Here is a 16,046-nt window from a genome sequence, read left to right as displayed (position 1 = left end):
GTTTTGAGCGGAGGAGAGACATGACCAGATTTCACACTCTAAAAGGATCCTCTGGCCACTGTGCCGAAGTTGTAGGGCTGAGACTGTTGCAGCCCCCCGGAAGAGATGGTGGCTGGGGCCAGAGAGGGAGCAGGGAGGCCCTCAGAGGCGTCACATTCCCATCAGGAACTCCTATTTTGGACACGTTCATTTTTAAGACATTCTGTCGGATCAAAGTGACGATGTCCTCAAATTCTGCCGTTTGGTAGGCAATGACTGGTTTGTGATTTTTTTTTTCCTTTTCCTTCTTTATTTTGGCCATTAGACCCTAAGTGTGTGTAAATGATTCTGTGGTCAGGCACCCCGGAGATACCAGCTATTATATAACACTTCAGATTAGATTCTGGACTGGGATAAAGGTTTAATATATATGATTAAAAGCGAGAATAGATTTCGGTTAGTAAATAATTTCCACTGTGTGTGGAATGCTTTTTGTATGCTGGATTCTTGCTAGGCATTTTGCTTGCGTCATTGCTAACCATAACCATACTCAGGCACACTGTAAGTAGTCCCATTTTACAGATAGACTAAGGCTCAGGGAAGTAAAGTCCTACTGTCATATAGCGGATGGTGGAGTTTGGAATTCAAATCCAGGTATATTTGAGCCCAAAGCCATGGTTTCTTTCGTTTAGATTAAGCCTCTTAACCTCTTCCGGAGGGCTTTTAAAATAGAACATAGATGTTTGCAGAAGTTCCTTTTCAAAGTGTTTTTAAAGCCTCATTTTCAGTAAATGAAGGGGTTGGGCAGCTCCTCCAGGGAGGGAAGGCTTCCCGAGAGAAGGGTTTGTAATCACCTACCCTCCTACAGCGAGTGTGAGCCATACTGGGTCTTGCCGCAGGCCCCGGACCTCGGCAAAGGTGAGAGACTTCAGCCTGACACAAGAAATGCCCGTAGAAACCAGCCGGACAGGGACCAGCTGCTAAGGATGTCAGGGCAGCTGGCAGCTGGGAAGGAAAGGGGACCCGGGAGGAGACATGAAGGATGCTGACTTGGGGCAGGCACGGCTCCTGGGCTCAAACAGGAACAGTGGGGTGAGCGGAACTAGTGTCCCCACGTGGAGCTGCCAGGAGCCGCAAGGAGACGGATGGCACTTGGCTTCAACCAGAAGCCACACGTCCAGAGTGGCTGGTGGGATGGGAATCAGCTGGCCCACCTTCAGTCCCCTGCTCCTGAAGCTCACACTGTGGCCTTTGGCGAGTCTGCGGTTTTCTGGCTATAGGACAATGTGGCAGTTGGACTAGATTGTCATGGCGTGTCTTGTCGGAAGAGAGGGGAAGGGAGGGAGGGGGAGCCAGAGGCAGCATGAGTTTATGTGCCTCCCAGGAAGCGCGCTGATCTCAGATTAGGAGGGCGCTGTCCCCGCAGAAAGGGACTGTGGTCCCAGGCAGATCGGAGGACATGTCTACATCCCTTTAGGCCTCTGGTCCTTGTGTTCCTCGTGTCCTTCAGTCTCTCATCAGCAAGGCACAACACACACAGGGCACCTTGGGTAAGAGGACACTGGCTCTCCTCTGTCTTAGGACTCTCCCTGCTGGTTCCCTAGTCTTCCTCCCCCACAGCAAATCCCATGCAACAATGTCTCTTGTAGCGTCTGTTTTAAGATCTTTATTTCTCCCGGAAGACCTGGTCTGCCTCTTGCTCTCCCTTAACCATGAGAACAAGAACACTGGGCATGGTTTCCTTTATCTATCGCAATGGCAGCCAGGAGGCCCAGAGTTGACTCTGAGCCTCGTTATTGCCGCCGTGTTTGCTGTTCGTGGTCAGGCTGTGTTGGTTCCCTTCTTCCCCGGCCTCGCTTTCGGCATCTATTTTACTACAGGTCATTTGTGAGCTGCTCTCGGGGCGGGGTGGGACTTGTTCTGTCTCACCCCTAGGCTTCCTTCCATGACTGTTTTACTTAAGCTGCCCCTCTTGTTCTCATTTTATGGAACTTCTGCCTAGATTCCAAGGAGGATGGGGAAGGGGGGGGCGATGGGCCGCAGTGCAGAAGCCTCATCACTGGAGATCACAGCCTCTGGGTTTCATTTTCTCTCCGTACAATGATGGGTTGTGACGAAGTCTGGCCAAGACCCCTTCCACCCTGGAATTCTGAGAGTGGGTTGGCCTTGTTGGTACCTGGGGACAGATGTGGGAGTGGGGGAGGGGGCAAGGCAGGGACCTGGACAAAAGGCAGAGTCCCTAGACGTGGCGGCCCCACCATCTTTTCTTCCTCTGGTGCTGGAAGTTCAGGAGGAGGAGGAGGCAGGGAGAGGAGCCAGGCTCAGGCTTGACAGCTCTATCAGCCAGGAAGCCCAGGAAAGCATATGCTGCGGCCAAGGTCGCTGAGGGTCTCCATCTGCCAGAGTCCCCTTGCCAGGCAGCCACCGAGCTGGGGCCAGCACCAGAGCCCCTCGGTTCCCCCGCCTCCCCATGGGTGTGTGCAGGCAGGCAGGGGGGATGGAACCCAGTGTTCCCCTGCCGCCCCCTCCCCATACAGGAGGGCACATGGCCTGGGGTCTTGGAGGTGCTGGCTGGGGAGAGGCACAGGAGGAATTTCTTTTTCAACGCTCAGCCTTGCTCTGCTTGCCTCCCGTTTCGGTGGTGTCCCCCTCATCAACACCACGGCCTCAGGGTCTCCTGGGAAACTGGTTTTCTGCAGCATAACGATATGTGTCCCAGTTCTATTGTGTGATGAGACCTTCGTGATGCGGTAGAAATGTAGGCGCCTACGACCTGGAAGGCCAAGGTGTGCCCTTGGGCAATCTTGCCACCTTTGCGGCTTCAGGTTTCCCATGTGTCAGTAGGAACCGTCTCCACCGGGCCTCCCTGCGCAGGGGACCGGTGAGGCGCAGATGGGCTGTTGGATATGCAAAGCTTCCAAAGGGGCAGCCACGGTCTCCTGTCTCCTCTGGGCTGACCCAGGGTCAGGAGCACCAGGGAGGCCCCCCGGGCCCGGCTGCCTGAGTCAGGTGGAGGGCGGAGGGCTCCTTCTATTCCCACCCCACAGCAACTGGCTGACCCATCTCAGTGATTCCCTTCCCCTCTTTGGACCATCCCCGTCCTTTTACAACTGTTCACGTAAAATATATATTATGTGGCGGTGCCAGGGTGGCTCAGTCGGTTAAGCATCTGACTTCAGCTCAGGCCGTCTCATGGTTCGTGAGTTCGGGGCTCTGCACTGTCAGCACAGAGCCAGCTTGGGATCCTCTGTCCCCCTCTCTCTCTGCCCCTCCCCCGCTCACGCTCGCTCCCTCAAAAACAGGCATTAAAAAAATAGCTTAAAATATATATTATGGCAGTTTAAAAATGTGCTTTTTATTGTGACAATAATTCACACACCACAAAATCCCCCCTTTTAAAATGTACAGTCCAGGGAGGGTTAGTATACCCAGAGAGGCGTGTATCCATCACCACTGTCTAATTCCAGAACATTGTCATCATCCCCAAAAGAGACTCCTGCCAGCGGTCCTCGCCTGCTCCTCCTTCCCCCAGCCCTTGGCAACCCCTCGTCTGCTTTCGGTCTCTATAGATTTGCCTGCCAAGGACATTTCATATAAATGAAATCATATAACGTGTGGCCTTTTGCATCTGGCTTCTTTCGTTTAGCGTCTTCTGAGGTTCATCCATGTTGTAGCAGGTGTCCGTACCTCCTGCCTTTTTTTTTTTTTTTTGGACTCAGTGATATTCCATTACCTACCTGTCCCTCATGTTATTTATGCATTCGTTGGACACTGGCAGGCATTTGGGTTGTTTCCCTCCGTGCGGAACGCTGTGGCTACAAATATTGCCGAACGAGTTCTTGTTTGCACCCCGGTTTCCTATGCTCCGGGGGATATCGACCTAGCAGGGAAATTGACAGGTCACACGTTAACCCTACGCTTAACGTTCCAAGGAGCTGCCGTGCTGCTTTCCCCCGCGGCTGCACCACTTTACCTTCCCACCAGCAGTGCGTGAGAACTCCAGTTCTTCCACAGCCTCGCCCACGCTCGTCTTGGTCTGTCTGATGATAGCCCTCCCACTAGACGCGAAGTAGCTCGTTGTGGAAAATACATAGCACGCGGTTAAGCCTGCAAAACCTTTCTCAGATAGAGAAGCAGTCTCACGCAGGGCCTTCCGTATGTGGAACAGATACAAGGGGAGCCTCTGCAGGTGATGAGGAGGCCTGAGCCCACCGCTCAGCAGGCCCAGAGGCAAATCCTCTGGGCGGTCTGAAGACCAAGCCGGGCTCCACGCTCACCCAGGTCCGGAATCTGAGTCTAGTCGCTGAAGACTGTGGCGTGGCGGCCGTCGCAGCCCCCAGCGCCGGCCTGCTTGCCTGGGGCAGCACCCCTCTCCCACCCCTGGCGTCTGGGTTGGGGGTCCATCCAGCCGCTGTGCTGGAGCTGTCGCAGTGAGAAGAAGGAGTCCGATGGCCCCCACCTGTGGCTCCAGCGCTGAGGGAGGCTTGCCCAGGACGGAGGAAGCGAGCTGGAGAAATGCCTTTCCAGGCTCAGGAAGAAAGGCCATCCGTTTCTCAGGGGCTGGACACCCACAGCAGCCGGGGTCACGAAGCCAGCGGAAGGTTTACCGAGCTCCCCAGCCGCGGATAGCCCCCGGAGCACTAATCCTCCGGGACTCGGAGTACGGCTGCTGGCACGCTCCCAGCCCAGGCTTGCACCACACTGGCATTCGAGGAGCGCCAGACGCTCTGCTGTTTGCTGGGAGCACTGTTCGGCATTGCAAAACCTCATTGATAGCACATACAGGGACTTTCACTTAGCCAGAATATTGGATTAACCCAAGTGCCTGGTCTCTCCCCCCACGACTCGCTGACTGAGTAAACTGCCATGGTGTCTCTTCAGAGAAATGCAGCTTCCTCGTGTTACCGAGGTGGAAACTGAAACCCAGGAGCCCTAGTCATTGAGGGAGAATGAGGCTTTCATTGTAAGTCCGTCATTTCCTTAACAGCTCAGGATCACGGAAGGTTGGATCCAGAAGTGTCTTAGAGACCATCTAAGCCAACCCCTTGGCCTCCCAGACATGCTCAGACCATTGTGCATTGGTTGTGTTGTTTTTTATGAAGTCCCCCAGAGGGTGGTGGTCCCTGAGTTTCAACCCAAGGCATGGCATGCTAAGTGGTCATGACAGTAAGTGATGGGAAAGTCCAGGGGGAAAGCCGTGCAGGTCAGAGCCTTGCAGGAGGCGTGTGATGCGTGCATGAGAACAGGGCAGGGAGGGTGCTGCAGGCTGGGCCAACAGCCAGCGTGGAGGTGCCAGAGTGACTGATGGGGCTTTCCTAGGGGTCAGCAGGCCGCTGACAGCACGTTGGCAAGGGTACGGGTGAGCGGGCCTTGAATGTTGGCAAGGGTATAGATAAGCGGGCCTTAAATGCCAGAATCAAGAGCCGTGCCCAATTTTTACTTAATCAGGGGCCCCTGATGCCTCTCAAGGTTCCAGATGTTCTTCTCCATTGCTCCTGCAGCCCTGACCCAGGCTCTTCTGATTTCCCACTTGGAAGTTCGTGATAACCTCCTGACTGGTCGTCTGCCTGTATTCCTGTCCCTTCCCAGCCACGCTCCACAAAGGCCCCCTACCCCGGGGGGCTTTCTAAACTGCAAGTCTAAACTGGGCCTCTGACCTCACCAGACCCCCTAGTTTCCTCAGCAGCTCTCCAGCCATGCCATGCAGTTGAACAACTCACTGCCTTTGCCCAGCCTTCTCCTTCTTTCCCACCCGCTTTCTCCTGCTGCCGAACTCCTATTCATCCTTCAAGACCCAGCGTAAATTTCCTCTTGGAGGAGCTGTCTCTGACCCTCGTGAGGCCACGTGATGCCTCGAATGGGTCTCTGTTTTGAAACTCGCACTGCGTTGCACTTATCTATACTGGCAGTTCCCACTTTCGAGCGTGTGTTGTGTGGCGGGCACTGGGCTGAGCCCCGGGCATGCGTTATCCTGCCACAGTAACCACGTGAGGTGCACCCCACGACGGCCCCACTCACAGATGAGGAAGCAAAGGCTCAGAGAGGTGGTGTGGCTCACCCAAGGCATGTGTATGGAGGCTGACAGAGCTGGAATTTGAGCCCAGATCTGTCTGACTCTGTTTCTACGTCCTTCTGTCTCCTGTTTCCTGGATCCTGCTGTATCCCCTGGACCCCCATTGTAGGCCTTTGGGAGACCGTTGGGTGTGTGAGGGACGGATCAAAGCAGGGGGCGCAGCAGCGTGGTCATGATGTGGGCAGGATGGGGACATGGAGGGAGGCTGGAGTGAGGGCCTGGGTTTACTCTGGTGTTGAGGCGAGAAGAGACTCTCAGTCCGGCACCCCACGGTGAAGGGTTTCCTTTCCACCTTTCATTCCAAGTGGCAGCCTCTGGCTGCCAGGGGACAGGGCTGTGGGACTCCGGGGAGCTGGCAGGTGGCACGGAGACAGACGCCATGGCAACCCGCCTCCTCTCTAGGGCCTGGAGGGGGAGGAAGGACCCGAGAGAGCACACGGGGCGCACCGAGGCTTCTGAGTAGGATCCTGGAGAGGTGGCTCCCTTTGGGCCTGGGTGGCTTCTGCCCTCCCCTGAGGGATCCCCCGTCTCCCCCCCCCCCCCCCCTGCAAGGTCCTGTCCCAGCAGGGGAAATGCCTTTTCCACCCCTGTCCTGAATGAATGGCTGGCTCTGGCCTCCCAGGAGACCGGCAGGTCCATCCAGGTACAAACACTGTCTCCTTCCCGCCCCCTGGGCCAGGGAGGAAGGAAGAGGGAGCACAGGAGGAGGGAGGTGTGGGGTTGCCGAGCAGGTAGGAGCAGGGACAGAGGAGACAAAGCTGTCATTGTACTGAGGCCACACTCAGCTCCAAGGCAAACCAGGCAACTTGCCTGCCTCCCAGGACAGAGGCCCGGGACTCCGCCTGGACTTTCCTCGCTCCTTAGCAACCTTTACCCAAGCTGGCCTGGGAGAGCGAGGCCTGTCCTCGGATCTGAGTCCTGCTGAGTCCTGCCTCTGCTGAAAAGTCCTCCTGAAGGCACAGCCTCTTCAGGGCATCCCCCCAAAAGCGACAAGGGAAGGGGGTGAGGCCGGGAGGGTGGCTGGGGCAGCCGGGCTGCCTGGGACGAGAAGCCAGGGCCTGTCGGGCCCTGCGGCTCTGCGAGCTGGGGCCCACATGTGATAACACATCACCCCCCTGTCGGCCCCAAGCTGTGCCCAGGAGGCCCGGAGCCCTTGGTAGCCTTCCTGACAAGTGTGGGGAGCACTGTCTTCGGTCCCGTGGCTCCTCCTTCAGGGGTCGGCCCTACATTGCCCGGAGGCCCTGCCTGATTGGGGCATGATGGGTGGGAGCTGGGGCGAGCAGCTCAGGTGACGGGCATGGTGTCGGCAGCTCCTGCACCCGGCACCCGACACCTCCGGTCAGACAATGCTGGCTGTGTCCAGGCCCTCCGGGGGGACAGGCCACGTTCTGTGTCACGGCCAGGAAACAGGCCACCTGAGCAGCGCCTTTGTCCTCTCAGGAGGCAGCCCCGCCACCGGGCAGGTTGACCAGGCTCCCGGGAGGACGTGGACGTGGGAGGCCCGTGTGACCAGGGGTGGGGCCAGCCAGGGGACTCCGGAGTCTGAGACCCAGGCCCTCGGGTGTCTGGTGTTGGCCTGGTTCCGATGTTGGCCGTGCCCACACTCTGGGGGCGTGACTGGGGCAAGTCCCTCCTCTGGGAGGCTCGGATTCCTCATCTGTGAGGGGACTAATCACAGCACTTCCTCATAGGGTTTTTGGGAGGAGCCAATGGCACACTGTACGTAACGTGCTTGGCACGGGGTCTGCGCGCAGCGGGGCTCGGTGAAAGCTGCTCTCCAGCATGGGGGAAGGTTGGGGCATGGTGTCCTTGGCCAGGTCTCCAGGAACCCAGGCTGCTGGCCTCAGTCCCTGCTCTGAGCACGGAAGAAGGAGGGAACTGGGGTCTCTGGAGCTGGCCTAGGACTAGCAGGTTGGCGCAAAGAGCCCAGGCCCGTCCGCCTCGGACTCCAGGGGTCTGGGGGGACGCCCAGTGCCGGAGGCCTCCCGACAACAGCCAACGCTCAGCCCGCCATGGGGCTTCTCCCCTCCTTAGACCCTTCTAGGGTTGCCCTTGGAGCCTAAGCCCCTACCCACTTGTCAAGAGTGCCAAGGAAGGGTCCCTACAGGCCTGGTCACTTCCTACTAGGTCCAGCCCGCCAAGCATCCCCCACCCCCGCCCCAGAGGAGGGCTTCTGTACCCATTCACCCCCCTTCCTCATCTGCTTTGAGCCTGTGCTCTGAGGTCCTGACGCATGCCCAAATCAGCATGCGTGTTTGCATGAATGGGTGCAGGCTTGCCTGTGTGTAGCATGCGTGCTGGGGGGGGGGGGGGGTGGAGGGGATGGCCTGGCTGCACGTGCTGCATTGTGGGCGGGCCTTGAGCATGTTCACTGAGATGTGTGTGGCCTGCCTTAGAAGGGCAGGGACATAGTACCTTCTCACATTCGTGTGTATCCGTATGTCTTTCTACACGTGTGCTGGTATGTTGGTCTGTCTTGTCTCCCCTGTAGACAGGAAGCCCTGAGCCACACGCCAGCGGGCGCCCTGGGAAGGTGACGTCACGACTAGCCCAGCCTAATTTGGGGTTCCTGGTCCTGCTCCAGGAGTCCTCCAGCCTGCAGCCCCCGCCGAGGAGGGACTGTCTACCGTGGGGTGGGGTCCGAGTCAGGGATCGGGGGTCCCGGCTTATAGTGTAGAGAACTCAGTGCTGTGCTGAGTCAGGAGCCCTGCCCCGAAGCCCGTGTGACCTTGGGCCAGGCCTTCGAGCTCGCTCTCCACATTCGATCGTCTGGAGAACACAGGGTCGGATCTCTGATTTCCGGCTGCCCCCGAGGCCCTGACGTTCGAGATTTTAAGTCAGGTGGCAGGAGTGTGCTAACTTCGTTGGTGGAGGGAGCTGTGGCCAGAGCCTGCCGGCCGGGCCCTCGCTCAGTCCTGGGGTGTCCTGCTGAAGGGCGAGAGGAGAGCCATGCCAGGCAGCGGCCCCAGCGAGAGGATGACGTGGCCTGGTCCGGCCATCCCCGCGGCCCCCCCAACGCGCCCTCTCTCCTCAGCCCCGGGGACACCGCCCATCCCGCCCCTCACCCGGACCCGCAGCCTCATGGCCATGTCCCTGCCGGGCAGTAGACGGGCCTCTGCTGGATCCCGCAGGTGAGTCTCCCCCTTGGCCTCAGAGGGCGGGAGGAGGGAGGGTCTCCGTCCCCACTCTGCCACCAACATGCAGTGTGTCCGTGAGCAAGTCATTTCCCCAGCTTTAAAACTGGGCTGGCCAACACTCACCTCCTCCTGGAACTCTTTAAGGGCTCAAATGATGCAGTGGATATAAAAGTTCTCTGAAGAATCAAACCACTGGATTCCTACCATCACCAGTGCTGTTGTTACGCTTCACAGTTACTGGAGGGGACTCACGCCATCATCCACTCTGGCTCACTCAGGCCCCCCTGCCCCCTTGACTTTGACCTTTGTCCCTACCCCTGCCTGCCCTGCTCTGCCCCACCTGTCTCAGCCCACTCAGGGCCCTCCTCTGGGGTTGGGGGACCCTGAAAGTTGAGGACCCCTGGCGAGACAGATGGGACCCCCCCCCCTCCGCCCCTGCTGCCCTTGGCCCTGCCCAGCCTCCATTCCTGTCCTGGGGAGCCAGGAGGACCGGCCTGCTCCTGGTTTTCCATCTTGATTTGCGCTGTCTGTTCTGTCACCCCTGTCTGTGCGTCCCCCTCTCCCCTCTGCTTCTCTCCCCGGTGCCGACCCCGCAGCGGGGGCCCTTTGGGCCGCAGCGGCCTGGCGGTGTTCGCCCAGTGTCCGCAGCTTCCCGCCAGCCAGAACGAGCACCTGCCTCTTCTCCCTGCCTCCAGGCGCACCTCTCCGCCAGTGAGCGTGCGGGACGCCTACGGCACCTCCTCTCTCAGCAGCAGCAGCAATTCGGGCTCCTGCAAGGGCAGCGACAGCAGCCCCACGCCCAGGTAAGGCCTCCCCTGTGCCTGGTCTCCTGCTGGCTGCGCACTTGGGCGCCCTGGGCGGGCCAGGGCTGTAGGACTCCAGCGTCACTGGCTGTGCGGGTCACTGTCCCAGAGCCTCAGCTCCTCCTGTTTGAGGGAGGGATGTGACACCGCCAGCCGCATATCACCCTGTGATGCTCTCAGAGTGAGGGCCCGGAAGTGTCCGGGACCCCGTCCCATCTTCCTGCCCCGCCGTCCTTGGGGTACGGTTTTGTCCTTGCCGTTCCAAGAGGCTCCTACCCCTCCAGGCATCAGGCCAGCATCGGGTCCAGAAGGAACAAGGGCCCAGCGCAAGGTGCTCCTGCCTCCTGAGAAGGGACACCTTTCCCGGGACTTCTGTCTCCGCCTTGCCAGCTGGCACTGGCCGTGGCTGCAGGGCAGGTGGTGCCGGGCAAGATAGGTAGGGACAAGCCACTCGCGGCATCTGCCATCCCGCTCTCCTGAGGGGCCCCTGTGAGAGAGACCGAGGTGGAGCTGGTCAGGAGAGCGGAGTGTGTCACAGCGTGGCACCTGCCAGGCTGTGCCCTCAGGGAATGGCGGAATGTAACGGGAAAAGCAGGATCGGCTGGGGAGACAGGTGAAGGGAAGCTGTGCGTCCTTGAAAACCAGGGAGGGACAGCGGTAATGGCGGCTCATCCTCGTTCCCCAGTGGAGCCGGGGGAGCGCGGCCTTGGCGTTCGTACTTCCCGTCTCTGAGTCTCCATTCCCTTATCTGTAAAGAGGGGCCAACATCCCACAGGTCTCTGTGGGTTGATGTCTGCAGGTGGCCCGTACTGGCCGCTGCCCTCGTGAGGACTTTGGTCCCACCTGGGGGTCCTGGGCCGCCAGGCTGGCGAAGGCTGGCCTTGGCCTTCCTGCAGAGACGGTGTCATTGGTGCGAAGTGATGCTCAGATCAGGCCGAGACGGCTGTTCTGAGTTTTCCGCCACGACGCGCGTGACGGGTGACACACGTGTGCAGGACCCACGCCTCAGCCTCCTGGCTGCAACCCCAGCTCCGGGTGGCGCGCAGCAGGTGTGAGTGGCACTGACGGATGCGTTCCCTTCGAAAAGTATATGACGGGCAACTTTGATACTTCTTCACAGCAGATTTTTGCAACGCGTGTCATCACGGCAGTCCACGGGGGCGGCCCCAGCCCCGAGGCTGAGAAATCCCGTGAGAGGGTCTCCTTGCCCATGTGGACAGTGTCAGCTGCGGGTGAGCAGCGGGGCCTTGGCTGTGGCCTCGGTGCAAACAGCCGGGTGTTCCGGGGCGTGAATAGTGGAGAGCCATGAATCACGGTGTATTCTTCTTCTCGGTTATATATAAACGTATTTTTTCCCCTTCAAGGATAGAGCTAGTGACTAAGAACGTGTGAGTGTTAAGTGTTACATTAGAGCAAAAAAGCACATTAGAGAGAAACCCATGAAAGCGCATAGGAAGCGTGAGAATGGCTACTTGTTCTGTAATCCTCAACTGCGCTGGCTTAACTGATCCTGGAGCCCGGGGCCCCGCGAGAAGCCCCTTGTCACTCGGCACAGACCGGCGCCCCTCTAGCTGGAGTCCCTGCGTGGCAGCCGCCGGGATGTCCGCGGCGTGGGGCCCTGGCCCCCGCTGGCTGCCTTCTCTCTTGGAAGGAGATTCTTAGAGTCTGCAGAGGGGGAGTCCCCGGCTCGCGACCCACGCCACCCCTCTGCCCCTTGTCACGCGGAAAAACAGGCCAGCGTGTGATGTGACCTGAGTTAAACCTAGGGACCACGAGGCGAGGAAGTAGAGGAGAATCATTTCTCTTTCTCTCCGCCTCTGTCTACACATTCTCTTCGATGGCTGACGGTTTAGAAAGACTTCTTTCCTCCACAAACATTAGCCGGCTCCCACAGAGCCTTTCACACTCCCTCCAGGGTGGCTGCTTCTGCGAACCAGGGTCAGACCTGGCGATGTCATTGCCCCTCCCTAGACGCGGGGCTGGCCGGCCCCTAAAGGAGCAGGAGTCGGACGGCCACAAGGCCTCTGCCAGGCTGTGTGAGAACGTGCCCAGGCTTTTAAGACAAGACCCAAGGAGGTTTCCTCGTGAACAGAACAACCCGCAGGCAGGAAGCTGTGAGTCGAGGCGGCTGGGCCGTGTGTGTTGGTGAAATCGGGTGCTCTCCGCTGGGTGCAAGCCTTGGCCTTCTGCCCTCCACTGGGTGGGAATCCCTCCACCTTTGCTGAGCTGGGTCCAGGGCGTGCTCACCACACACACACACACACACACACACACACACACACACACACACACACACATATCTGTGCCACCCGGGGCCAGGTTGCATGTGGCACCCGGCTTGCTGACAGCTCAGGGTTCAGCCGTTAACGAGGAGAAGCCCCGAGCTGGTGAGCGATCACACGTGCGTTTGCGTGTGCCCTCAGAGCACGAGCGCCTATGCGGGTGGCAAGGGTCTGTGTGCATCTGCGTGAATCTGCGTGTGGGCCGGCGTCCTAGTACGCGTGAGTGGCCCCTAAGGGTGGCTGCGGGGTGGCAGGACGCACGGGCACAGGTGTGCGCACACACAGGTGGGCCCGCAGACACAGACGGACCGGGGTAATCATACTCAGATGTGTACTCCAAGGAAATACGTGTGCATGGCCGTGCAAATTCGTGTGTCCGTGAGGATGGCAAGCAGAGCGTCAGAGTGTGTTTGGAGACCGCTGTGCGTGCACACGTGTCTGCACCTGCTGTTTCCCCCACGGTCCTGCAGGCCAGGCGGTGACGGCTCTCGGCTCTGGGGGGTGTTTGCTCCTGCACGGCGGGGGGGTGGGGGTGGAGTCCTTGCCACCACGCAGACCCTGGGGGAATGACACAGGGAGGGGGACCACGCCGGCCTCTGGCCCCCAAACTCATTCTCTGGGTTAGGAGCCTGGACACATGAATTCTGGGATCGCCACTGGGACTGAGCTGACCAATAGCGTCAGGAGGGCACAGAACACGGTGTCAGGCTATGCGCGTGCTGTCATGTGTCCCCACCCCAACTAGAGGACCCCTGAGCTTCCCACTGTGGTCTTCACACAGAAGAGTTTTTATTTTTTTAACGTTTATTCATTTTTGAGAGACCGAGAAAGACAAAGCGTGGGCAGGGGAGGGGCAGAGAGAGAGAGAGAGAGAGAGGGAGACACAGAATCTGAAGCAGGCTCCAGGCTCCGAGCTGTCAGCCCAGAGCCCGACACGGGGCTCAAACTCGCCGACCGCAAGATCACGACCTAAGCGGAAGTCAGATGCTTCACCGGCTGAGCCACCCAGGTGCCCCCAGAAGAGCTTTAACAGAACCTACCTTCCGGAAGGTCTGGGTGTTCTAATGCCCACCCGGGCTCCTGGAGGAAAGCCTGGCCCGGAGCTGTCTGGTGATGGTTGGGGACCTCTTCCTCCCTCCGCGCTGACATGTGTCCCCACGCAGGCGCTCCATGAAGTACACACTGTGCAGCGACAACCACGGCGTCAAGCCCCCCACCCCAGAGCAGTACCTGACCCCACTGCAGCAGAAGGAGGTGTGCATCCGGCACCTGAAGGCGCGGCTGAAGGACACGCAGGACCGGCTCCAGGACCGGTGAGCCACTGGCGGAGGGCTAGGGGTGGGTGGGCAGCCCTGGAGACACGCTGCCCTGGAGACCCAGGGCCCTAGGGCACTTCCGGGAGGAAGGAGCCGCTGAGGGCTTCCTGGCACCCGGCCTGCCCTTTCCTTCTGGCAAAGCCCTGGGGGAGCCCCTTTCCAGAGCCCTCAGCCACCCCTATGCTCCCCTCAGCTGCTCTCCCTGACTGCAGGCAGCTTCCCCTGACAGCCGGCCAGTCCTCCCCACACCCCAAGGTGGTGTTCTCCCACTTTGGGCCTGGCAGCCCCATTTGGCCACTTCTTACCCCCTGGCTCCCTTCCACCTGGGGAGCAGGGCCACAGGGCATCCTTCCTGGCTCACCTTCCCTGTTGGGAGTGGGGGGGGAACACCCCCTCAGCCCCTGTTTGTTTCCACCCAAGGAGTCACCAGTGGGGGCGTGGGGGCTCTGGGCCCACCAGTTCAGGCCCCATAAGCCTTTCTGCTCATCTACTTACAGACGATGTGAGATCCTGAGAAACCTTTCCTGAGCTCCTACCCAGCCCAGGGGACCCCAGCCCCCCCCCACCCCTCACGGTCCCATCTGAGCTCATTCTCCAGACCTGAGGGCAGACCGTGACCCTCTCAGCTGCTACCTTTCTGGGCCAGCGGCTTCAATCTTTATGACTGAAGCTTCAGGACTGCCCTCTGATCTCTTCATCACCTTAATCATTTCCTCTGCGCTGTGTCAGTTTAAATCCGCAGCCGCTGGGAGCTGGATCCCACGCTGTGCCGGGCACTGAGGGCCGGGACAGGCCACCGCGAGCATGGCTTCTTTCCTCTTTTTAAAAAACCCTACAGTTTCCCTATCCAGAGTGTACAATTCAGTGATGGTTAGTATAGTCACAGGATCGTGCCCCCATCACTGGTATCTAATTCCAGACTATTCCCATCACCCCAGAAACAAACGCCATTCACAACCGCAGCCACGGCCCAGGCTCCCGGTTACCGCTAATCTTTTCTGTCTTTCTGGATTTGTCTATCCTGGACACGGCATATAAAGAGAAGCATACGCCATGCGTGAGCACCCCTTCCGTGACCAGTGAGTGCTCTGCCAAGTAGCCAATCCGGTTTGGGTTTGTTGTGGTTTTGAACCACAGGAAGTTACAGGTGGCATTCTGTGGGCCTCCTCGTCTGTAGAGTTGGGATTTCTATTTTTAGCTCCCATCATCTTCTCAGTGATGCCCTGGCTCTGCCTGGCCATTTGCACTAATGTCCTCAGGAAGCAGACAGCCCATCACGTCGCTTCCTTTCTGGGGCTGGTCCAGCGGCTGGAGCAGACGTCTGCCCTGTGTGGTTTGGGCACGACGCCCTGGCATGGACGTGCCGACACCTCAAATCCCTGGCCACGCTTGCGGGAACCTGCGGCGGCTCTTTGCTTGCCCCCCTGCCACACGGCCCGCTCTCCATGTGTTCGCTTTGATACCTGCCTCCTGCAGTCACCTACCTTCTCCTTAAAGAAGCTTCTAGACTCTGTGCTTTTTGTTTGCCGTGTCCCCACATCCCGAGATGGCCTTGCCCCCGTCTTGCTTCCTTGGCGAACTCCTCCTTCGAGGCTCGGTTCAAATGTAACGTCCTAGACGGGGTGGGGAAGCCACAGCTCCCTGGCCTGGGGTCCTACTGGCTCCAAGGAGAGAGGGGAAGGGCCCGGCCACACTGAGCATGCCCAGTCCCTTCCTCCAAGCTCGCTCTCCCTCCCAGGACTCTGCGCCAGTGCAGAGGGTATCCATAGAGTGAGTCCCAGTTAGGGTCCCCCGTGCCTGCTGGTACATCTAGTATTGCCACTCTGAGCAGCTCCATCACGGAGTTGTGTCCTTTTGGGTGGTCCAGTCCGCTGCTTTCCAGATAATGCCATCGCCGACCTTCACGGCCACCACAGCCCCTCATCCCAGTCCCTGTGACCATGAGTCCTGGCCTCACTTCCTGAACTGCACATTCCATCTGACTCTGAAAAGCGTGTGGCGCTTGATCTGGAATGATGTCCCTGGTGGACTCCTAACCCTCAGAGTGATGGTCTAGCCATGCGTGGATTGCATTTCCGTGAATTCGGGGCACGTGGGCCGCATGGCTGGGAGGGATGCTGCGGTGGGCACCCCCCCGACAGGACTTCCCGTCTCAGGAATGGCTTTCCTCTGTCCTCACTGCTTTCGCTGCGTCCTGTCTGATCTCGCGCTGCCTTTACCTCCAGACTTGATAGGATGTTTGCCTAACTCGTCTCCGTCCCCGGCACCCCGGGTTCATCTGTGACTCGGGGGCTTCAGACGCCTGTGTCTGGTGTGCCTGGCACGTGCGTCGCCTCTTGGGAGTGGCCCGTGCGTTTTTGTCCATCTTTTGGGCCCACCCTCTTCATAGTAGATACACAGCAGAGACATTGAGTGTGACTAAAAGAGGGCCATCTGTTGTCATCACTTTCCTCTGT

At 59.0% G+C, this 16,046-nt stretch overlaps 1 protein-coding gene across 6 annotated transcripts in view; it reads left to right on the top strand.

Annotated features, from left to right (window-relative positions):
* The window catches only part of SNPH (syntaphilin), a 37,091-nt gene that overhangs the window by 16,084 nt on the left and 4,961 nt on the right, over positions 1-16,046 (top strand). For 2 of the 6 annotated variants that reach the window (XM_058685138.1, XM_058685139.1), the window contains 3 exons: positions 9,087-9,183; positions 9,786-9,992; positions 13,438-13,587. In XM_058685138.1, coding sequence (XP_058541121.1) covers positions 9,134-9,183; positions 9,786-9,992; positions 13,438-13,587 — 407 coding nt within the window. In that variant the 5' untranslated portion in view covers positions 9,087-9,133. Of the gene's footprint in view, positions 1-8,543; positions 9,184-9,785; positions 9,993-13,437; positions 13,588-16,046 lie in introns of all 6 variants that reach the window. The other 4 variants (XM_058685140.1, XM_058685141.1, XM_058685135.1 and 1 more) reach the window with 3 other exon arrangements.

The sequence above is a fragment of the Neofelis nebulosa genome, chromosome 9, assembly GCF_028018385.1.
Source record: "Neofelis nebulosa isolate mNeoNeb1 chromosome 9, mNeoNeb1.pri, whole genome shotgun sequence".
In the NCBI taxonomy this organism is placed as follows: domain Eukaryota; kingdom Metazoa; phylum Chordata; class Mammalia; order Carnivora; family Felidae; genus Neofelis; species Neofelis nebulosa.
The sequence above is the reverse complement of the archived record's forward strand: the minus strand, read 5'-3'. Positions and strand labels throughout refer to the sequence as shown.